Source organism: Chiloscyllium punctatum, chromosome 22 (assembly GCF_047496795.1).
Source record: "Chiloscyllium punctatum isolate Juve2018m chromosome 22, sChiPun1.3, whole genome shotgun sequence".
NCBI lineage: Eukaryota > Metazoa > Chordata > Chondrichthyes > Orectolobiformes > Hemiscylliidae > Chiloscyllium > Chiloscyllium punctatum.
In genome coordinates this window covers 15,885,752-15,909,651 of record NC_092760.1, presented here as the reverse complement: position 1 = coordinate 15,909,651, position 23,900 = coordinate 15,885,752, and the positions used below count along the sequence as shown (strand labels likewise).

The 23,900-nt window shown below is 45.3% G+C and overlaps 1 protein-coding gene across 1 annotated transcript in view; it reads left to right on the top strand.

The window, feature by feature from the left end:
* LOC140493430 (tetraspanin-18B-like) overlaps positions 1–23,608 on the top strand; it is a 202,605-nt gene extending 178,997 nt beyond the window's left edge. The window contains exons 5-10 of the mRNA XM_072591856.1: positions 6,039–6,233; positions 7,143–7,217; positions 10,137–10,235; positions 14,343–14,522; positions 21,240–21,323; positions 23,029–23,608. Of these exons, the coding sequence (XP_072447957.1) occupies positions 6,039–6,233; positions 7,143–7,217; positions 10,137–10,235; positions 14,343–14,522; positions 21,240–21,323; positions 23,029–23,073 (678 nt within the window). The 3' untranslated portion in view covers positions 23,074–23,608. The remainder of the gene's footprint in view (positions 1–6,038; positions 6,234–7,142; positions 7,218–10,136; positions 10,236–14,342; positions 14,523–21,239; positions 21,324–23,028) is intronic.
* Positions 23,609–23,900: the final 292 nt, after the last annotated feature.

Sequence of the window (23,900 nt, the reverse complement as noted above, 5' to 3'; positions counted from 1 at the left end):
CAATGCTTCTCCGCTGGGAATACCCTCACCACTTACTGTGTGCTAACGGCTATTTTTTCTCACATCATCCTTGCTTCATTTGCATATCACTTTAAATCGATGCCTCTCTTGTTTTTTTTCCTCTCTCTCTTGTCTTTTTCTCCTTTGTTCATGAGCAGGAGCTGTTTCTCCCAATCTACTCTGTCTAGCCCACTCACGATTTTGAAAATCTTTGCCTCACCTCTCCTTGTCTTTCTTCTGTTCAAGGATAATAGGCTCGACTTCTTCAATCTGTCCTCATGGCTGAAATTTCTCATACTTGGAAACATTCTTGTAATCCAGCAGAAGATCTAACAAGTGTCTTGTACAACTCTCTGTATTCCCCTAGTAATAAAGCTATGAACACTGTATTAACTGCTGTCTCCACCTTCAATGATCTGTACCCCTATTCAAACAGGTCCCTCTGCACATGCCCCATGACTGAGTTATTCCAAAGCAGCTCCACTCTGTTCCCTAGCTCGTGTTCTGATTGCTATCTCCCATGCCTCTAAACTCTCAATTTACCTTTCCTGTTCAACCTACAAAATCCTCATCACTAACGTCGAACGGCAGGGGGGGGGCGGCATAATTTAGGGGTATGCTGGTATTGAAGTAGGGACAAATATCTCATAGCCCAGCCAAACCATGCCCTGCTGGTCATATTTGTGCAACGATATCTTTCAGCCAATGCTCCAACTCCCTTCATCAATCCCATGCTTTACCTCAGGGCCTAGAAGCTTATCTGCTCATTACACAAAGCTGGGAGATCCTCCTGATTCCTGTCAGGAGCAGAGGAAGGCAGGCAAAGGAAGCACTGAGGTATTCTGAAAATCAAGTGCTTAGCTGATGAGGCTGAGATACAGAACTAGTTGCATGTTAAATAGATTCTGGATGAGTGGTGCTGGAAGAGCACAGCAGTTCAGGCAGCATCCAACGAGCAGCAAAATCGACGTTTCGGGCAAAAGCCCTTCATCAGGAATAAAGGCAGTGAGCCTGAAGCGTGGAGAGATAAGCTAGAGGAGGGTGGGGGTGGGGAGAGAGTAGCATAGAGTACAATGGGAGAGTGGGGGAGGGGATGAAGGTGATAGGTCAAGGAGGAGAGGGTAGAATGGATAGGTGGAAAAGGAGATAGGCAGGTCGGACAAGTCCGGACAAGTCATGGGGACAGTTACTGAGCTGAAAGTTTAGAACTAGGGTGAGGTGGGGGAAGGGGAAATGAGGAAACTGTTGAAGTCTACATTGATGCCTTGGGGTTGAAGTGTTCCGAGGCGGAAGATGAGGCGTTCTTCCTCCAGGCATCTGGTGGTGAGGGAGCGGCGGTGAAGGAGGCCCAGGACCTCCATGTCCTCGGCAGAGTGGGAGGGGGAGTTGAAATGTTGGGCCACGGGGCGGTGTGGTTGATTGGTGCGGGTGTCCCAGTGATGTTCCCTAAAGCGCTCTGCTAGGAGGCGCCCAGTCTCCCCAATGTAGAGGAGACCGCATCGGGAGCAACGGATACAATAAATGATATTAGTGGATGTGCAGGTGAAACTTTGATGGATGTGGAAGGCTCCTTTAGGGCCTTGGATGGAGGTGAGGGAGGAGGTGTGGGCACAGGTTTTACAGTTCCTGCAGTGGCAGGGGAAAGTGCCAGAATGGGAGGGTGGGTTGTGGGGGGGCGTGGACCTGACCAGGTAGTCACGGAGGGAACGGTCTTTGCGGAAGGCGGAAAGGGGTGGGGAGGGAAATATATCCCTGGTAGTGGGGTCTGTTTGGAGGTGGCGGAAATGTCGGCGGATGATTTGGCTTATGCAAAGGTTGGTAGGGTGGAAGGTGAGCACCAGGGGCGTTCTGTCCTTGTTACGGTTGGAGGGGTGGGGTCTGAGGGCGGAGGTGCGGGATGTGGACGAGATGTGTTGGAGGGCATCTTTAACCACGTGGGAAGGGAAATTGCGGTCTCTAAAGAAGGAGGCCATCTGGTGTGTTCTGTGGTGGAACTGGTCCTCCTGGGAGCAGATCCGGCGGAGGCCAAGGAATTGGGAATACGGGATGGCATTTTTGCAAGAGATAGGGTGGGATGGGTGTAATCCAGGTAGCTGTGGGAGTTGGTGGGTTTGTAAAAAATGTCAGTGTCAAGTCGGTCGTCATTAATGGAGATGGAGAGGTCCAGGAAGGGGAGGGAGGTGTCAGAGATGGTCCAGGTAAATTTAAGGTCAGGGTGGAATGTCTTGGTGAAGTTGATGAATTGCTCAACCTCCTCGCGGGAGCATGAGGTGGCGCCAATGCAGTCATCAATGTAGCGGAGAAAGGGGTGGGGAATGTCAATGTAGCGGAGGAAGAGGTGGGGAGTGTCAATGTAGCGGAGGAAGAGGTGGGGAGTGCATGTTAAATAGAGCAGAGTGAGCCCACACTCAATGAATCAGATCAAAGCTCTGCAATGCTGCCTCTACAATATCCAGGCAGTCCTTATTGATGGGCATTTTCCAGATACTTTAACTGGAAAATAAGGTTCCTCTCAACATCAGGCGACAGGAACCTGGGTTTGATTCCAGCCTCGGGTGACTCCTCTGTGTGGAGTTTGTACGTTCCCCCTGTGTCTGTGTGGGTTTCCTCTGGGTGCTTTGGTTTCCTGCCACAGTTTAAAGATGTGCAGATTAGGTGAATTGGCCACGCTAAATTGCCCTTGGTATTAAGGGATGTGTAGGTTAGGTGCATTAGTCAGGGGAAATGTAGAGTAATAAGTTTGGGAAGGTTACTCTTTGGGAAAGCGGGGGGAGGTGGGGTCAGTGTGGACTTGTTGGGCCGAATTGCATCACCTTTTATCACCTCTTTACCAATTTCTAGCCCTCTCCAAAAGGGTCATCTCTCCGAAAAATCTCCAGCATTATTTAGATCATCTCAAAGGTGTACATTTCTCAAGCCAATTTTGGACATCCTACATGGAAGTTGGATGAGCCTGAAAATACCTGAACTTTGACCATATTCAGTTCAGCCCCTGTACAGTGTGGCTATGTCAAGTTCCACCCAATCCCTGCACACTACCCCCCGATAGAACGATGGACTCAGGGGTGAGCCCTCCAGATTCTGGCCTTTGACGTCATTTCAAGCAAACCCCAAAGTTACAAAACCCAACCTAGCCAGTGTCTCATTTACTGAAGGTAACATTCTATAACCATCTCATCTGTCGATCGATCAAGTTTCCTGAAATCTGGGGACACGATCGACCTGTTTCTTCACACTCCTCAGTGTTTCACCATTTGCCCATTTATTTAGTATTCCATGCTTTGCCAGCCTTGTCCAAAACCATTACTTCACACTTGTCCTGACTGAATTCCATTTGCTTCTGTTTTGGAACCGAACCAGTGCACTGATATACTCATGGACTATACAGGACGGAAACAGACTCTTTGGCACAACCAGCCTGTGTCAACCATAATCCCAAAACAAACTCGTCCCACCTACCTGCATTTGGCCCATATCCCCCCCCCCCCCCCCCAAACATTTCTTATTCATGTATTTATCTAAATGTCTTTTGAATGTTGCAACTGTACCTGCATCCATCACTTCACCTGGAAGTTCATTCCACACACAAACCACTCTCTGTATAAAAAAGTTGTCCCTCATGCCCTTTTGAAGTTGTTCTCCTCTCAATTTAAAAAAAGAAGCCCCACCCTTGGGAAAAGATACCTGCCATTCACCTTATCTATGCCCCTCATAATTTTATAAACTCCTGTAAGATCACCCCTCAAACACTTGTGCTCCAGTGCAAAAAGTCCCAGTATTTAAAAGGCATCAGGGTGTGTGTATAAATAGGAAGGGTTTTGAAGGACATGGGCCAAGTGCTGGGAAATGGGACTAGATTAGGTTGGGATATCTGGTCGGCATGGACGAGTTGAATCGAAGGGTCTGTTTCCGTGCTGTACATCTCTATGATTCTCCTTTTAACACAAAGCCTCCATTCCCAGCAACACCCAGGTAAACCTTTTCTGAACTCGCTCCAGTTTAACGTTCTGTATGGTCTTAGCATAACGTCCCAACTCTGATACTCCAAGGTCTGAGCAATGAAGGCAAGCATGCTAAACCCCTTCTTAACCACCCTGTGACACAAATCTCAAAGAATATGTCCCTGAATCCCTAGGTCTATCTGTCCTACAACACTACCCAAGGCCCTGTACAAATCCTGTCCATCTTGTTTCGCCAAAACGCAATATCCAAATTAAACTCCATCTGCCACTCCTCAGCTCATTGACTCAATAAATATCTTCTTACAGTCGATTGCTCTCTTCTTCAAAATCAAGTGCATTTTCATCTGCAACTCCTGAATTGTACCCATCACATTCAGGTCCAAATCATTGAACCATATCACAAATGGCAAGGGACTTAATACTGAACCTCTAGAACCCCACCAAAAGCAGTCTTCCAGTCCACAGAACTTTACCCTGTATTCTGGTGGCTGAGCCAACTTTGAATCCAGTTTATTACTTTTTAGATTAGAATCCCTACAGTGTAGAAACAGGCCCTTCAGATCCCAATCCTCTGAAGAGTTGACCCACCCAGACACATTTCCCTCTTGCTCATGCAGCTAACACTATGGGCAACTCAGCATGGCCAATTCACCTGGACTCCACATCTTTGGACCGTGGGAGGAAACCGGAGCACCCGGAGGAAACTCACGCAGACACGGGGAGAATGTGCAAACTCCACACAGACAGTCGCCCGAGGCTGGAATCGAACCTGGGTCCCTGGCGCTGTGAGGCAGCAGTGCTAACCACTGAGCCACCGTACTTTGCCTTGGATCCCATAGTCTTTTACTTACATGGCCCATTTGCCCTGTAGAACCTTGTCAAAAGCCTTGGTAAAATCCATACCGAATATTTCACATGTACTGTGCTCATTGACCCACCCTGTTACTGCCTCCAAATATTCAATTACGTTATTCAGACAGGACATTCCCTCAACAAGCTACTAATCTGTGAATTTCTAAATGAAGATATATTCTATCGCTTAGAATAGTTTCCAAAAAAATTATTTCAGAATTTTTTTCCACAATTTTCCCATCACTGAGATGGACTATGGTGACTTTGATCTATCCCTTCCTCCGTTTTTAAAATAATAATGCAATGTGAATTGTCTTGTAGTCCTTTTGCATCATGCATGTAGTCACAGGGGATTAGAAAGTGTGTCAGTTATTTCCTTCCTTCACAGTCTAGGATTCATTTTAACTGTACCTGGGAACCTATTCACTTCCAAAAGTGTTAAACTCCTTAACATTTCCCCTCTAGTATGTTACTTTCAGCCAATATTTTGCTGATTGTCATCTCTGTACTATGCAGCTCTTTTGTGAAAACAAATGTAAAGTCTTCATTGAGTCATACCAAGAGTTCATGTACAGATTACCTTTAAATTCCCTAATTGATCAGCATTTTCTCTCGTCATATAGTTGTTCTTTAAGCATTGATTAAAGATGGTTGAATTTGCCTTGATTTTACTTGCCAATATGTTTTCATTCCTTCTCTTTGCAACCCAAATTTGCTTTTTTATTTCAGCTATTACAGCTTTAGGTTTTCAGCAGCATTTGGGTCCTTAGTATTTATCAGAAACTTCTCTTTTTTTCTCTTCTTTCCTTAGACTTCCTTGCCATCCAGTGGCCTCTGGATTGGTTAGTTCTACTCTTTATTATGAAGGAAACAGATATGCTCTGAACCCTCAAGATAATCGTTTTGTCTGTCTCCCTGTAAATTGACAAGGACTTACCTTTAAGCGGCTGTTTTCAGTTCATTTAAGCTCAATCAAATCTCAGCTCCGTGTAATTAGCTTATCACAACTTGGGAACTTTTATTCCTGGTCTGTCTTTGCTTTTTTTTCCAAATAGCTGCCACAAATCTAACTGAATTCGGATCACTTTTGTCACGGTGCTCTCCAGCCGATAGCCCTTCCACCTGGCCAGCTCCATTCCCAAAACCTAAGCTCTGCTCATGTCGGATATTGTTTGTTTTATTGTATTATGGGATGCGCCTGATGACTGTGTCCTTGCATTACAGCTAAGTGGACTTCTCCTCCTGGCAGCGGTGCTATTGCTGTTACTTTATCCCTCTGCGATCAGACACATTGTGTCAATCAATACAGTGTTCTTTGCTGGAACTGTTTACGTCATTGTTTTATCTGTTGTGCTCCTCATTCTTGGAATTCTGGGAAGTGTCGCAGCCTACCGGGAGAGCAGGGGTCTGTTAATGCTTGTAAGTCTGCCTCATTTCCTTCAGTTCATGTTTTTGTGCACTTTATAAACAAATCGCCTTTAAGTTGGTGTTAAGCATGACGTTGGTTGGTCTAAGTGTCAGAATGTTGCAGTGATGACCACCCTTACTGTGAATTACAGTTCCCACAGTCTCAGTGGGATCATTGGACATTTGGGGTTGGGTTGATCTCCCGCTGATGGAGACCAATTGGGTTTATAAAGTCCTACTCAGGGAAGAAAAGACACCAACTAAAACTCAAGACGTTACTCCCGTAACCAGTCCACCCCATCCTTCAGAACGATAATGCTCAAGGGTCTGTCAGGGTGTCAAGAGGCAGTAATTGTTGGGTAAGTGGCCTCAGTTGCCATTGATGCCAGAGAAGGGCCCGTTTACCAGTTCCATTCAGGCCAGTTCCCTGCTCACCAGGTCACTGAGCAAAGCCGGTGATTTAAAAGCTGGCAGTAAGTAGCCCCCGGGGGATGACTTCCCTCAAACACGCTGCCAAAGATCAGATCAATGATCAGCCAGGCCAAGAGTGTGACTTAAGAACCATCTGACCACTGACAAAAGCCATTTGGCTAATTCTTCACTGGAACTGTCTCCTGCTCCAATCCCTGAGATTTCCAGTGTCCTCTTTAAGGAAGACCTGTTAATGAGTCTGATTGTGATCTGGTGAACCTGTCAGCATTTGTTTTACGAGTAGATTGGGTGTATGTTCGAGTAGTTCCATTCAGTTACAACCAATATCGAGTGCCCAGCGCAGCCTGTAATCCACCTTGAGTTCTGTGGATTATTTTCAGTCTGGTGAAAGAGGGAGGGTGAGAGAGCTAAGACAGAGATGTGGGTATAGAATGTACTTCTGTTGTTTGCCACCTTTACCTGAAGTGAGGATGGTCTGTCTCCTTTCAGTTCTTCATGCTAATCTTGGTGGTCTTCATGGCCGAGCTGGGTGCTGCCATTAGTGCCTTACTCTTCAAATATCAAGTAAGTGGTCTTCAGAACAAACACAACAACCTCATGTACAATCCGGGAAATCTGAGCAAGCGGAGCCTCTCAAGAGCGGCTCACCGTTAAATATGACTGAGTTACGACATCAAATCAAAAACTCGACTGATCTCAGCCTTCAATATAAGCTTCACTCTGAGATAAAGAATTCCAGAGATTAATGCTAAATATCCTCTTTTCCTGAGTCTATTCTCCAGAGAATTATGCAATCCCTAGTGTGGAAACAGACCATTCAGCTCATCAAACCTTCTGAAGAGCCTCCCACCCAGGTCAACTCCATCCCCACACTTCTCATTAGCTTGTGTACCATGGGACAATTTAGCATGGCCAATCCACTTAACCTGCACATCTTTAGACTGTGGGAAAAGTCCAGAGCACCCAGTGGAAACCCATGCAGACACAGGGAGAATGTACAAACTCCATACACACACAGTTGTCCAAGGCTGGAATTGAACCCAGGCCCTGGTGCTGTAAGGCAGCAGTGCTAACCACCGAGCCACCGTGCCAATCCCTAATTCTCAGCTTTTCATCTAACAATGGTGGCTGGACCCACAGCTGACTAGCCCCTAAGCCGCGGAATTCCTTCCTGAATCATCTCCATCTCTCTGCTTTTCCTCCTAAAGACACACACCTTAAAACACACATCTTTGTTCAAGCGTTTGGTCGAATATATTCCAATGTGGCAATGCGTTAAATTTTGTTTCATGACATTACAGTGGGGCTGGGTATCTCAGTTGGCTGGATGGCTAGCAAGTGGTTCAGACCAAAGTCATCAATGTCGGTTTACTTTCTGTTCCAGCTGAGATAGACTGAAAACCTACTTTCCCTGCCAGCCCTGAACATTGATGGTGCAGCTTTACCTCCAGCAGGTTATCTGTCTGATGTGACAAATGTTAACCCTCAGAACACAGGAGCTGAATGTGTATATTGTGCTTTTAACAATCCAACAGGCATTTATTATACCTAAATATTATCTTCAAATGTACATAAGTGCCGTGGCTAGATTTATGTGATTAGATTACACAGGGCAGCATATTTCTAGCCATATATCATGCTTCAAATGATCTCCAATAAGATGGAGTATGGGATTTTAATGGCCTCAGGTTATATGCTATAATCCAGAGACAATATAATGAAAAGTTGCCCATTCTGGATGTGGGCCTATCCAATCAGGCCCCAGGGCATCTGGCCATCATTCTAAACAATAATCTTCAACAACTCTTGCAGTTGCTCATCTTCCAGCTGTTGCCAATTACAACAGGCTCTGGCCAAACTGTAACAGATTAACCTTGAGACTGTCTCCAATGTTAATCTCTGGTGATTCCACATAGAGATCCAGAGAACTATGTATCTGAACCCTAAGGTCTTTCTGTTCGACAACAGTACCCAGGGCCCTATCCTTAATTGCATAAGTCCTACCCTTGTTTGTTTTGCCAAACTACAGCACCTCGTATTTATCCAAATTAAACTCCACCTGCCACTCCTCAGCCCATTGACCCAATTGATCAAGATCCTGTTGCAACCTTCGCTAACTGAATTTACTGTCCAATATACCACCACTTTCGGTGTCATCTGTGGCCAGCGACTCCTTTCAGCGGCTTCAGTCTCGGTTTATATCAGCATCAGTATGTAACTCCCTGCGGTTTTTCCTTCCGCATTGTCAGGCTCTAGTCTAGGGTTCCCCAGCCCAGGGTTCCAGCGAGGGTATCGGCTCCCCCAGCCCAGGGTTCCAGCGAGGGTATCGGCTCCCCCAGCCCAGTATTCCAGCCAGGGTATCGGCTCCCCCAGCCCAGTATTCCAGCGAGGGTATTGGCTCCCCCAGCCCAGGGTTCCAGCGAGGGTATTGGCTCCCCCAGCCCAGTATTCCAGCGAGGGATTGGCTCCCCCAGCCCAGCATTCCAGCGAGGGATTGGCTCCCCCAGCCCAGTATTCCAGCGAGGGTATTGGCTCCCCCAGCCCAGGGTTCCAGCGAGGGTATTGGCTCCCCCAGCCCAGTATTCCAGCGAGGGATTGGCTCCCCCAGCCCAGTATTCCAGTGAGGGTATTGGCTCCCCCAGCCCAGGGTTCCAGCGAGGGTATTGGCTCCCCCAGCCCAGTATTCCAGCCAGGGTATCGGATCCCCCAGCCCAGTATTCCAGCCAGGGTATCGGATCCCCCAGCCCAGTATTCCAGCCAGGGTATCGGATCCCCCAGCCCAGTATTCCAGCCAGGGTATCGGCTCCCCCAGCCCAGGGTTCCAGCGAGGGTATTGGCTCCCCCAGCCCAGTATTCCAGCGAGGGATTGGCTCCCCCAGCCCAGTATTCCAGCGAGGGTACCATCTCCCCCATCCCAGGATTCCAGTGAGTGTATCGGCTCCCCCAGCCCAGGAATCCAGCCAGGGTATCGGATCCCCCAGCCCAGTATTCCAGCGAGGATATTGGCTCCCCCAGCCCCGGGTTCCAGCGAGGGTATCGGCTCCCTTAGTCCAGGATTTTCAGCTGGAAATTCTGCTCTCCTTTAGGCCTTTTTTCCAGACCAATATATCTTCCAGGGTGTAGGGATCTAATACTGGGCAGATGTGACCTGACCCACTGACCTGTACAGTTTCCAAATGTGGTCTGTTAATCTCTGCTGAATGATTCCATTCATGCAAGCCAGATTCCTGCTAACTTCAGCCTTCTGCACACTAGTCATGAACTTTCAGTGGTCTGAGCGCACAGACACGTAGGTCACTTCTTTTCCTTTCTCCAACCCTTTCAATGTTATTCCCTGTTAGAACCTATCAAGATGTACCGTATTTATCAGGATTAAATGTTGTGTGCTGCACATGTCCTGACACTGTTTTCAAGTTGATCACATTGTTAAGAAAGTGAATTTGCTGTTATCCCCTCCATTGCTGCAGCTGCTTTGTTTTCCAGTTGACAAAGGAGTATTTTGAAGATGATCTGATAAACTATTACACTGGAGACAATCAGACCAGTACTTACACAGCCAATTCCAATTCCATCATGATTTTTGTAAGTTCACCTCACTGAATCTCTCCTCACCAATGCAGTGAGTATGTCGCTTTTTGAATTTAAACATTGTCTATGTACAGGAGGGAATTGAATGTCAGATTAGAGATATTTTTCAAAAGGTTTAATTTATTTTCTGTTTTGCATTTTCTTTTCCAAGTCCTAGCTCTACAAGTTGGCCAGATGATCTTTTCCCCAAACCTCTTTGCATCATTCCATTTATCCCAGTTAAGGACATGCACTAATATGAATGAAAGATTCCCTTAGAGTGAATTCAAGCCTTACTCCAAGCTTGATGTCCAAACCCAACGGTAGGACTTTTCAGGTTTTGGTCATTATGGGCCTTGCATTTGTCTGAACATCTGGAATCAATGCAGATCCCTCAAGTCTGAACATCTGGAATCAATGTAGAACCCTCAAGCCTGCTCCATCTTTCAATACAATAAAGACTGATGTGTTGGTGTTCTGAATTCCACATTTGCCTCCTGATGATCCTCGATTCCCTGTCGAACAAGACTCAATCCATCATGGCCTTGCAAACAAAGAAATTTAAGTCAGCAAGCCTCCCATGTAAAATGAGATTGAAATCATTTGGATCTGTCCCTTGGCCTGTTTGCTGCGTGAGAGTTTGACTCAGAAAGAAAAGAGTTCCAAATCCTCAGGGAGGAAAAGGAATTCTCCGTAGCTCTGTCCTAACTGGATGACCCCTGATTTTAAGAGTTCCCCTAATTCTGGACTGGCACAGATACCTCTTTTCTTTCATTCACTTTGCCATGACCATCTTATTTACTTCAATTAAGTCACCCTTTCCTCTTCTAAACCCCAATGAAAACAATTCTAGCTTGTCCAACCTATCTTCATAAGACAGTCTGGTCATTCAGATATTCCACCTTCAAGTTACAATCTATCCCTGTTTAAATGATACTTTTGCTTTTTCACTCTATCTCTCTCAACTCCACATTTTCCCACATTATCTTTCAGATTTTTGCCCACTCTGTCAACCCGTATATATTCTGTTTGCAAACTCCATATGTCTTGTTCACGATATGTTCCTACCTATGTTTATGTAATCTGCAAATCTAGCTATCATACCTTCACTCCCTCCATCTAAGTCATTGATATGAATTTTAAATATTTGAGTCCAAGCACAGACTCTTGTGGGACTCAACTTGCCATATCCTGTCAATCAAAGACATATTTTGGCATTTTGATAACCACCCAACCAGTCGTCTTTCTGTTTTAAAATGTTGCCCCCTACACAATGAGCAGATTGGATTAGATTCCCTACATTATGGAAACAGGCCCTTCGGCCCAACAAGTCCACATCGACCCATTTCCCTCTGACTAATGCACCTAACATGATGGGCAATTTGGCATGGCCAATTCATCTGACCTGCACATTTGGACTGTGGGAGGAAACCCACGCAGACATGGGGAATGTGAAAACTCCACACAGACGGTCACTCGAGGCGGAATCGAACCTAGGTCCCTGGCGCTGTGGGGCAGCAGTGCTAACCATTGAGCCACCGTGCCACCCCAAGAAATGGGGGCTGGTCCAGGATTTGAACCAGAGACCTTTCGCATGTTAATACACACAGGTCCCTAAACGAGAATCATACCCCTAGACCAACGAGCCACCGCAATATCCTTTGATATGCATCTTAATAAATACTTTAAGGAAATCCAAATACGATATGACTACAGGCTCTCCTATAGCCCCAACCCATATTCCTCCATCAAATAGCGACAATAAATTGGTTAGACTTTATATTCTTTTCATGAAAACATTTATTTATACATTGAATTGATTGCCACGTGTACCTAGGCACAGTGAAAAGCTTTGTTTTGCGAGCAATGCAGGCAAATCATGCTGTTCTTTCCTGGTTATCTTGAGTTTATCTAAATGTCAAGCTATAAACTCTTTAATGAAATTATCGTAGCCCGCAAGTTTGCTCTAAAGCTAACCCTTTATATATTTCATAATCTGTCTGTTCAGAGATATTATCCGTGATGTGGAGGAGCCAGTGTTGGACTGGGGTGGACCAAGTTAAATGTCACACAACATCAGGTTATAGTCCAACAGGTTTAATTAGAAGCACCAGCTTTCAGAGTGCTGCTCCTTCATCAGGTAGCCAATGGGGCAGGATCATAGGACACAGAATTTATAGTAAACATTTATTATAAGTTTATTATAAATTCTACGCACTGTATTGTATGTAGTTGTATTGTACTTGGATTTCCATAAAGCATTTAATAAAATGCCATATCAAAGAATATTGCTCATTGCAAATTGACATTTTAATACAGAAAGAAGGCTGGCGGGATGGTTAAAGAAACAAGAGTATGTCACACTACGTCTTAGATTGGCAGGATATGGCCAGTTGAGTCCCACAAGAGTCTGTGCTTGGACTCAAATATTTAAAATTCATATCAATGACTTAGATGAAGGGAGTGAAGGTATGATAGCTAGATTTGCAGGTGACACAAACATAGGTAGGAACATGTGTCATTTTAACATGCGAACATTCACAGGCCTACCAGGGAAGCACAGTTAACAGAAACTTAGTGTACAACACTTTCAGAGAATTTGCTTCGAAATAATCGATCAACTCCCTTCCTTCAATGCAACAACATGGTTCCAGTTAACAGCAAATTGTGTGGAAATATTTGTAATTAGAACATAGAACACTGAACAGTACAGCACAGGAATAGGCCCTTCGGCCCGCGATGTTGTGCGAATGTGATGCCAAATTAAACTAATCCCTTCTGCCTGCCCTTGGTCCACATCCTACCATTCCTTGTGAATTCATGTAATTATTGAAAAACCCCTTAAATGCCTCTATCGTATCTGCTCCACTGCTACTACCTCCACAGTCTGTTCAAGACTTCTACCAACATGTGCAAAAAAAAACTTGCCCCTCACATCTCCTTTGAACTTCCCCCTCTCACCTTAAATGGATGCCCCCTAGTATTAGACATTTCAACTCTAGGACAAAGATTCTGATTGTCAACTCTACCTCTGTGTCTCATAATTTTATAAATTTCTATCAAGTCTCCCCTCAGCCTCTGCTGCTCCAGAGAAAACACCCTGAGTTTTTCTAGACTCTCCTTATAATTCATGCTCTCTAATCTAGGCAACATCCTGCTAAAACTCTTCTCATAAACAGTGGGTGGCTCCTTTTTAAATGTTTTTACCCATACATAGAACAAGCAGACCGGGGCCTTGTTTTAACCCACAACAGTATAATTCTTCTGTAATCCTACATTGAAATTCAAACTCACGGGGCTTAAAGCAAGTAACCCACTGACTTAGACAGGAGAGTGTTACTGAGTCAAACTGTCACACAACGAACAGGCCAAGGGTCAGATCAATGTGGACTTCAACAGCTTCCTCATTTCCCCTTCCCCCACCTCATCCTAGTTTCAAACTTCTAGCTCAGTAACTGTCTCCTTGACTTGTCCGGACTTGTCCGACCTGCCTATCTTCTTTTCCACCTATCCACTCCACCCTCTCCTCCTTGACCTATCACCTTCATCCCCTCCCCCACTCACCCATTGTACTCTATGCTACTTTCTCCCCACCCCCACCCTCCTCTAGCTTATCTCTCCACGCTTCAGGCTCACTGCCTTTATTCCTGATGAAGGGCTTTTGCCCGAAACATCGATTTCGCTGCTCGTTGGATGCTGCCTGAACTGCTGTGCTCTTCCAGCACCACTAATCCAGTACAAGGGACAGATCAGACTGATTTCAGTCTCCCTTTACATGGGAGGCTTGCTGATTTGTATTTCGTTAGCCGTAAAACAAATATTTTTAGGTAAGAAAAGTATTTCTAATCCTACTCCTGAAAAGAGGCTGTGGAGGATCCTGTAATTGAAATGCTCTCTCCCAGACCCTGCAATTTGGAAGGAATAATCCGGACATTTTCACAGACTTTCCTTCTTTCAATTCATTGAAGTTTATATAACAATATTGGAAATGGGATAAAAGCAGTCATCAATTGGAAGCTGAGCCAAAAAACAGCTTCAGAGAAGCATTCGAGCTAAACGCCTCCAGCAAGTGATCTACTTCAAACAATAACCACTGATTCAACTTGTTCCTTTGTCGTTTAGTTTGAGTGCTGTGGCGTAAATGGTCCAAAGGATTTCTTGCACACCTTAGAGTTTGTCATTCTGAACCCTTTCCATGAGGTGCCAGAGGCTTGTTGCAAGAGGGACAAACTCACAGCCGACAGAGCAATCATCAATACGCAGGAATGTTTCGCTGGAACTGTTGAGTTCATCAACAATAAGGTACTTCACATTCAGACCAACTCAGATGAGGACATGATAGAGCTTAGAAGGTATTCTCTCATGTGCAGTGATATCCAGGAAAAGTGCCACAGTGCAAATATCTAACAAAATGAAGGCAGCATACTAGTTGGAACCCACTTGTGATCCATGTATTTCAAATATCTTTCATTTCCAATTGGACTGAAATACTGAGTGAAACAAAATCAGGTACATAACCAGAAATTGCTGGAAAAGCTCAGTTCACTTGATCCGAAACGTTAACTCTGATTTCTCTCCACAGATGCTGCCAGACCTGCTGAACGTTTCTAGCAATTTCTGTTTTTGGTTCAGATTTACAACATCTGCAGCTCTTTCAGTTTTTAAGATCAGGTGCATATTGGTCTGGTGCTTTATTTCATACACTGCATGTGTACGTAGAAAGTAACAAGCAAATCTTACTGTCATTCAGCTAACTGTGGGACAAGTTTCAAGGACACAACAATTATAAAAATATATCACGCTCTCTATTGGCGAGTCGCTTAGTATTTGCTGAGCAGCTGCCTGTTTGCGAGCAGCTCAGGACTTCAGTGGAGAGGGTTTGGTCTCTCTGGGTCGGGTTAACGATGCGGCTGCACAGAAATCCCTTTATTCTTTTCTCTGTCTTCCCAGAAACTGGATGGGCAGCTTTGTAACTTGCTCCTCCATCAGCGATTCTCCAGTTGGTCCAATCAATAACCCTCCCCTTCCTCCTTAGGATGTGGTTTGAAGAAAACTGCTCAGAAATGTACAGCAGACACTTTGGGTTAATGGGTCCGGGATGAGTTGATTGATTCACATTGTCTCAGTTGGAAATAGACAATGATATTGGTCAGTCCAGCCGGTCTGTCTCTAATGCACGGCTGACTCATTAAGAAAGAAACCTTTTGTCTCAATAGCTCCAGCCTGCGGCATTTTCTTAAAAGTTGCAGGAAACCTCTGTTGTTTCAAAATCACAACTTAAATCTTCCTAAATTCTTCCAGTGAAGAAGAAAAGGGCAAAGTGAACTGTATGCGGGTGGGTGGCAGGTTTGTGGGAAGGGGAGGTAAATGTTAACTGACAGCTTGTGAGATAGAATGGGTGCTTCACACTCGGGGCTCCAGGGAGAAAGTGAATAGAGTACGTTTGTGGAGTGCATCTCTGATTTGTTACTGACTATGCTGGAATTGAATAGGCTAATTCAAACACAATGTCTTCTCTGTCTCTCTGTGAAGGAGATACACTGGGGATAGGTGGGAATGGGCATGAAGGGTCTTCACATTCAGGTCAAAGGCACAGAATGAGGGCAGGGACAGAACTAGAAGCTCTGCTGCTCCCAGGAGTTCCTGCCACAATGAATGCACTGATACCAGCTTTTGAGGGGTTACTCAGTGAGCCCAAGTATGACAATAACATTAGTGACATGAGGACATGGGAACAGGAGAAGAGAAGTCTGCTCTTCCACGCCATAAGATGTGAAAGTGATGGAGGGATGAAATAGCTACCTTCAGCAGAGAATTCACATGCTCCAGACCTCTTGGAGAGAACATCCTAGCACCATCTCAGTCCTGTGGAGCTGATGAGCACTGAAAAGGAGTTAGCAACTCAGGAAACACTCCACTCAGCGCAGAACGTTCCAGAATCAGAGAGGCCGCAGGAGGCTTCTGTGACATAAAGATTCCAGGATCAACTTCTAAGGAGGAACTGTGGGAATTGAGCCTGGCTCCTGTGCAATTCCCCGGTGAAAGTGTCGGTTAAACCGACAATGACTGATCACCTCTGGGAGCGCTATCATCATTTGACAGCGGGAAGGGAAATGGAAACTTTAAACATTGAGCAACTCGGCGAAATTGTTTCAGGTTATTGAGACTCTGTGAAAGGAAGATGGGAGTAGAGTGAGGTACGATGTGAATTTTGATGAGTCAATCTTTGTCCTTTGTCAATCACTGAGCTAACAGTTCCATTGGCAGTGTTCTGCCCTCTTCCATGTCCTCTCACTCCACCTCATGCTGAATGGCTTCAGCCACATCCTCCATCTTCCCCAACAACATTATCCTTCCAGAACAGCGATACCATCTTGGGACAATATTAAAAATTACACCACTTGGTCTTTACTAGACATGTCCAGTATCCGTTATAAATGTGAGATGATGCACTTGGGCAGGATAAAGAAGGCAAGGGAATACATGGGAAACACTGAGGATCAGAGGATCCTTTGTGTGCATGTCCACCAGTCTCTTCAGATATCAGGACAGGTGGCTAAAGTGGCTAAGAAGACTTATACTTGTCTTTATTAGCAGAGGCTTAGAGATTAAGAGCAGGGAGGTGATGCTGGGACAGTATAAAATGTTGGTAAGGCCACAGCTAGAGTACACGGTTCTGGAATCCACATTCTAGGAGGGATGTGACAACATTGGAGAGGATGCAAAGGTGATTTACCAGTTGCCTGGGCTGGAGGGTTTCACCTGGGAGAGAGATGTATAAATTGAAGAGGGACATGGATGGGGGAGTTAGGAAGGATCTTTACCCCTTGATGATGGGGGGAACCACTGACCAGGCGGCATAGATTTAAGGTAAGGGGATGAAGGTTTTGACGAGATGTGAGGAACTGTTTTCACCTGGAATGTGGTGAGAAGGTGGAACTTACTGCCTGTCAGGGGGTAGAGGCAGAAATCCTTGTAACATTGAAGAAGTATTTAGACGCGCACTTGCAATGACAAGGCTATGGGCCAAGTTCTGGAAAATGAGGTTAGAATCGTTAGTTTTTACCCAGTGCAGACTCGATGGGCTGGAGGCCCTCTTTCTGGGCTGTAGAATTCGATGGCTCTATCACTCTCCAGGTTTCTAAAACAGTCTGATGCTCATGGTTTCAACCGTGGTACAGGAATTGCTAATTGCGCTGTAATTTTGAGAAAGCAGCCAGGCCACTGGGGGTCACTAATGCCCTTTGCTCCTCCCGGTCCATTGGTTACACAGCAAATGGTGGCAACATCTTGAAGACAGCATCTGGATGGAGCAGTGGCCTGTTACCTTGGCGATGGTTGCACAAGTTAATTGATGCTGCCTGGAATGGTCTCCGTGGAACAATTCAAAAGGCAGCGGTGGCCGTATTGGTGCAGGCAATTTTTCTTTCCTGGTGAAACTGAGCTTCAGACATTCAAACAGCTGTAAAAACTTGCCACAATAGCTTCTGGGAAGAATTACAGCCCTCTGAGCTACAGAAATGCAGAAAAGGCCTGAATACATCCAACTTGGCCTGTAAATCCCATCTACTGAGTGGGAGAGATATCTTCAATATTGCCTGAATGTTAAGTGTCTCTAAACTAGTCTCTTTGCCCAAAATAGAAAGTAATGATATTAGAACATAGAACATAGAACAGTACAACACAGAACAGGCCCTTCAGCCCACGATGTTGTGCCCACCATTGATCCTCATGTAAGGTAAACCTAATGTACGAACCCTCAAATTTCGGTGACCATATGCATGTCCAGCAGTCTCTTAAATATCCCCAATGACCTCACTTCCACAACTGCTGCTCCCACAACTCTCTGCATAAAGAACTTGTCTCTGACATCCCCTCTATACTTTCTGTCAAACAGCTTAAAACTATGACCCCTCATGTTAACAATTTCTGCCCTGGGAAAAAGTCTCTGGCTATCAATGCCTCTCATTATCTTGTACACCTCAATTAGGTCCCCTCTCTTCCTTCTTTTTTCCAATGAAAAAAGTCCGAGCTCAGTCAACCTCTCTTTGTAAGATAAGCCCTCCAGTCCAGGCAGCATCCTGGTAAACCTCCTCTGAACCGTCTCCAAAGCATCCACATCTTTCCTATAATAGGGTGACCAGAACTGGACGCAGTATTCCAAGTGTGGTCTAACCAAAGTTTTATAAACTCTATCCCCCTGTTAATGAAAGCCAAAACACCATATGCTTTTTTAACAACCCTATCCACTTGGGTGGCCATTTTAAGGGATCTATGTACCTGCACACCAAGATCCCTCTGTTCCTCCACACTGCCAAGAATCCTGTCTTTAATCCTGTACTCAACTTTCAAGTTCGACCTTCCAAAATGCATCACCTTGCATTTATCCAGTTTGAACTCCATCTGCCACCTCTCAGCCCATCTCTGCATCCTGTCAATGTCACGCTGCAGCCTACAACAGTCCTCTATACTGTCAATGACACCTCTAACCTTTGTGTCGTCTGCAAACTTGCTGACCCATCCTTCAATCTCCTCATCCAAGTCATTAATAAAAATTACAAACAGTAAAGGCCCAAGGACAGAACCCTGTGGAACACCACTCACCACTGACTTCCAGGCAGAATATTTTCCTTCTACTACCACTCGCTGTCTTCTGTCGACCAGCCAATTCTGTATCCAGACAGCTAAGTTCCCCTGTATCCCATTCCTCCTGACCTTCTGAATGAGCCTACCATGGGGAACCTTATCAAATGCCTTGCTGAAGTCCATATACACCACATCCACAGCTTAACCTTCATCAGCTTGTCTAGTAACATCCTCAAAGAACTCAATAAGATTTGTGAGGTATGACCTACCCCTCCCAAAGCCGTGCTGACTGCATTTAATCAAGCCATGCTCTTCCAGATGGTCAGAAATCCTATCCCTCAGAATCCTTTCTAACACCTTGCAGACGACAGACGTGAGACTTACTGGTCTGTAATTGCCGGGGATTTCCCTATTTCCTTTCTTGAAGAGAGGAATTACATTTGCCTCTCTCCAGTCCTCAGGTACGACTCCGGTGGAGAGCGAGGATGCAAAGATCTTCGCAAGTGGTGAAGCAATTGCATTTCTCGTTTCCCAAAGCAGCCGAGGACAAATCTGGTCTGGGCCTGGTGACTTGTCAATCTTAATGTTTGTCACAATTTTCAGCACATCAGCTTCCTCAATCTCAATGCGTTCCAGCATGCTTACCTGCTCCTCAATGATTTCATTCACTACAAGGTCGTTTTCATTAGTAAAGACAGAAGGAAAAAACTCATTTAGGGCTTTCCCTACCTCCTCAGACTCTATACATGAGTTCCCTATGCTATATCTGATCGGCCCTACTCTTTCTTTGATCATTCTCTTATTCCTCACATAAGTGTAAAATGCCTTTGGATTCTCCCTAATCTTTCCAGCCAAGCCTTTCTCGTGCCCCCTCCTGGCTTTATCTTACCCCTTCTTGCCTGTCTCAGAGGGACATAGTTAATCATCGCTTGCAACAACTGCTCCTTAAACAGTCTCCACATGTCTATAGTGCCTTTACATGGAACAATTGCTTCCAATCCATGCTTCCCAAATCACGTCTGATAGCATCATAGTTTCCTCTTCCCCAATTAAATATCCTCCCATTTTGCCTAATCCTCTCCTTCTCCATAGCTATGTAGAATGTGAGGCAGTTGTGGTCACTATCACCAAAATGCTCTCCCACCACAAGATCTGACACCTGCCCCGGCTCATTGCCAAGCACCAAATCCAAAATGGCCTCTCCCCTCGTCGGCCTGTCAACGTACTGAGTTAGGAAACCCTCCTGAACACACCTTACAAAAACAGCTCCTTCTAAACCATCTGCTCGAAGGAGGTTCCAATCAATATTGGGAAAGTTAAAGTCACCCATTACAACAACCCAACTACATCCACATTTTTCCAAAATCTGCCGACCTATGCTTTCTTCAATCTCCCTGCTGCTCTTGGGGGCCTGTAGTAAACCCCTAACCAGGTGACTGCTCCCTTACTGTTCCTAATTTCCACCCATACTGACTCGGTAGGCAGACCCTCCTCGACAATGGTAACTTCTGTAGCTGTGATACCCTCTCTGATTAGCAGTGCCACACCCCCTCCTCTTTCTCCCCCCTTCCTATTCTTTATAATTTTCTGAACCCTGGAACATCCAGCAACCATTCCTGCCCCTGAGAAACCCACGTCTCTGTTATGGCCACAACATCGTAGCATTTTCCGATAGACTTTTCTACATCCACTACTTTGAGCAGGTCAGAATGAAGATAGTAAACGGCCTGATGAAAAATAGTTAATGTACTTTGCTTGCAAGCGAAGAAATACCAATAACTGAGTGCAAACGATTGTAAGTTTCTTTATTCCAGAGCTACCCCAGCATTACTGGTGAGTTTATTGTTTAAACAGCCTTTATTGGTGGCTACATAGAGTCATAGAGACGTACAGCATAGAAACAGACCCTTCGGCCCAACCCGTCCATGCCGACCAGATATCCCAACCCAATCTCGTCCCACCTGCCAGCACCCAGCCCATATCCCTCCAAACCCTTCCTATTCATATACCCATCCAAATGCCTCTTAAATGTTGCAATTGTACCAGCCTCCATCACTTCCTCTGGCAGCTCATTCCACACACGTACCACCCTCTGTGTGAAAAGGTGGCCGCTTAGGTCTCTTTTATATCTTTCCCCTCTCACCCTAAATCTTTTATGAAAGGTGGGATGCATGACTCGCAGATTTTTTTTTAACAAGGCAGGATTAGTGAAGATTTCTTCTGGTAGATTTGTGGTGTAAGTCTAACATATAAGCTCCAGTCCTTTTCACACACTGAACCTGTCCCAAGATAGCAGAGGAGTATCCAACTCTCTCTCTCTCCAACCTGCTAGATGTTCAAATGAATAGAAGAAAGCCAGAGAGGAAAGGAGTCCTCTTTTGGAATAGTTACAGACACACACATAAAAAAAATCACATTTTCTGTCTTACGCAGGGTTGCTTCGATCTCATTTCAGAGCAGGTGGAATATTATCTTTACGGGCTTGGAGCACTGAACATTTGGATCTTAATAATTGAGGTAATCCTTTAATTGACTTAATCGCGACAATATTCGCAAAACGTACGGAGACTGAAGGTGTGAGATTGTATCAAAAATGACTGACCAATCAGTATTTTCCCTTCTCCTTGCTGCCTGTAAACAACATGTGAAAAAGTTATTGGGAGAAAGTGGGGACTGCAGAGGCTGGAGATTAGAGTCAAAAAGTGTGGCGCTGGAAAAGCACAGCCAGTCAGGCAGCGTCCGAGGAGCAGGTGAGTCGACGTTTTGATCATGATGAAGAGCTTGTGCTCGAAAAGTTGACTCTTCTTCTCCTCGGATGCTGCCTGACCGGCTGTGCTTTTCCAGCACCACACTTTTTGACCGCAAACAATTTCTTCCCAAACCGAGGAATTGGAGAGGGTTTCCTCGTGATCGTGACCTTATCCAGTCTGACTTCCTTAGCTTTGTAGTGACCTGAGGCTTCCCTTCTCCTGTGTGTTGTGCCAAGTCCTACATTACAAGCAGAAGTCCTGGATTTTCCTTAGCTCTGTAGTAAGTGTGACTCCCCTCAACACATGATTCTTGTTCTTATGGTTGTACCGTATCCAGCGCCGTTCACAACTCTTCAGATACTGAACCATCAGATGCCCACAATCAGCATGATTGATAATTCAGTTATTGCAGTGTATCTTGTAGATGGTACACACTGCTGCCACTGTGTTGGTGGAGAAGGGTGTGCATAATCTAGGTGGTGGATGGTTGTCACCACTCAAGATGAATCCTTCCAGTCTGAAAGGCACTCTGACACCATCTCTACTGGTTACGTCCTGCCCTGGTGCCAAGGGGGTGGGCAGTGGTGTTCTGAGGGCATGGTTTGTCAGTTATGCTTGTGCAATAATATCACACTGTTTCTTGAAATGTCGGTGGGACAGCTCTCTCCATTTTGACACAAGCTGAATCAAATTAAGTAAAAGATGTTAGTAAGGAGCACACGATAAGGGGCTGGGGTAGTCATTGTCCTTCCTGGTGCAATGTTTGATGGCGGGTTTCCTTGAATGTTTTGTGGTGACTCGCTAGGTTATTTCAGAAGGCAGGGGAAACTGAGGACTGCAGTTGCTGGAGATTAGAGTCGGGAATGTGGTGCTGGAAAAGCACAGCAGGTCAGGCAGCATCCGAGGAGCAGGAGAATCCACGTTTCAGGCCTAAGCCCTTCATCAGGAATATTTCAGAGGGCAGTTAGGAGTTAATCAGATTGCTGTTGGTCTGGAGTTACATGTAGGTAAAAACAATGGCCTTTATTCCTGATGAAGGGCTTTTGCCCGAAACGTCGATTTCGCTGCTCGTTGGATGCTGCCTGAACTGCTGTGCTCTTCCAGCACCACTAATCCAGTATATGGAGTTACATGTAGATCAGACAACGTAAGGATGACAGATAAGGAAACAAATTTCTTTTTAGAAAACAATAAAATGTTCAGATAAACTGGCAATTTCTAGATCTTATTAATTAATTGAATCTAAGTTCCACCAGCTGCTTTCATGGGAACTGAACCTGGGACCCCAGTGCATGAGATTACCAATTGACATTACCAGCATCTACCCTAACACAATAATAAGATTAACCTTATTACAGCTCCTTTCACAGATCCTGTGCCTTCCAAAACACTCTACATCACAGTTTCACAAACAGAAACATGATGGTGATCAGATCATCTGCTTTCAGTGGTGTTCATCTTTCTCTTTTCAGATATTTGTGATGATCTTTGCAATCTGGCTCTACCAACGAGCTTAGAAGAGCTCTCTCCCTGGTTGTTAACGCTGTTTAATATTGACAGAGGCAGACAGTCACCTAGTGGCAACTGTAGGAACTGCATCGCTTTGTGGAGCACCTCAATGTAATGGACACTTCAATCATTCTCACCATCAGACTCTGAGCTGAAAGTATGACTTGTGACAGAAGACTGGACTGGGAATTTGACCAGAGGCTACAAACCCAGGTGGAAACAACACAGTGGGGAAGAAGGTGGAGAGCAGTGTGAATTTGTAAATGAATGAACATACATACGCTATCTACACAATGTACAAGAAAGAAACAATAGATCTTACCTCCAGAATCAATGACTGACATTGTCAACTTGCTTTGTTGCTGTGAGAAGCAATGTGAATAATTCATAATGTGAATGATTTATTTTTCAAATAATGTTCTGGTTGGTGGCGAGTGATGTTAGGGACCACGGAGTGGGGGTTTGTGGGGTGAGGGCTGATACTGTTGGATGGGGGTGAGAATGGGTGCTGTAGGATGGGTTATATAGGATGGATGCTGTAAGATGGGTAATAGAGGGTGGGTGATAGAGGGTGGGTGATAGTGGGTGGGTACTATAGGGTGGGTGACATAGGATGGGTACTGTAGGGTGGGTGCTGTAAGATGGTGATATACGATGGGTGCTGTAAGGTGGATAATAGAGGGTGGGTGCTGTAGGGTGGGTGATACAGGGTGGGTGCTGTCGGGCGGGTGTTGTAAGGTAGATGTTGTAGGGTGGGTTCTGTTGGGTGGGTAATATAGGATGGGTGTTGTTGGGTGATAGAGGTTTGGTGCCGTAAGATGGTGATATCGGTGGG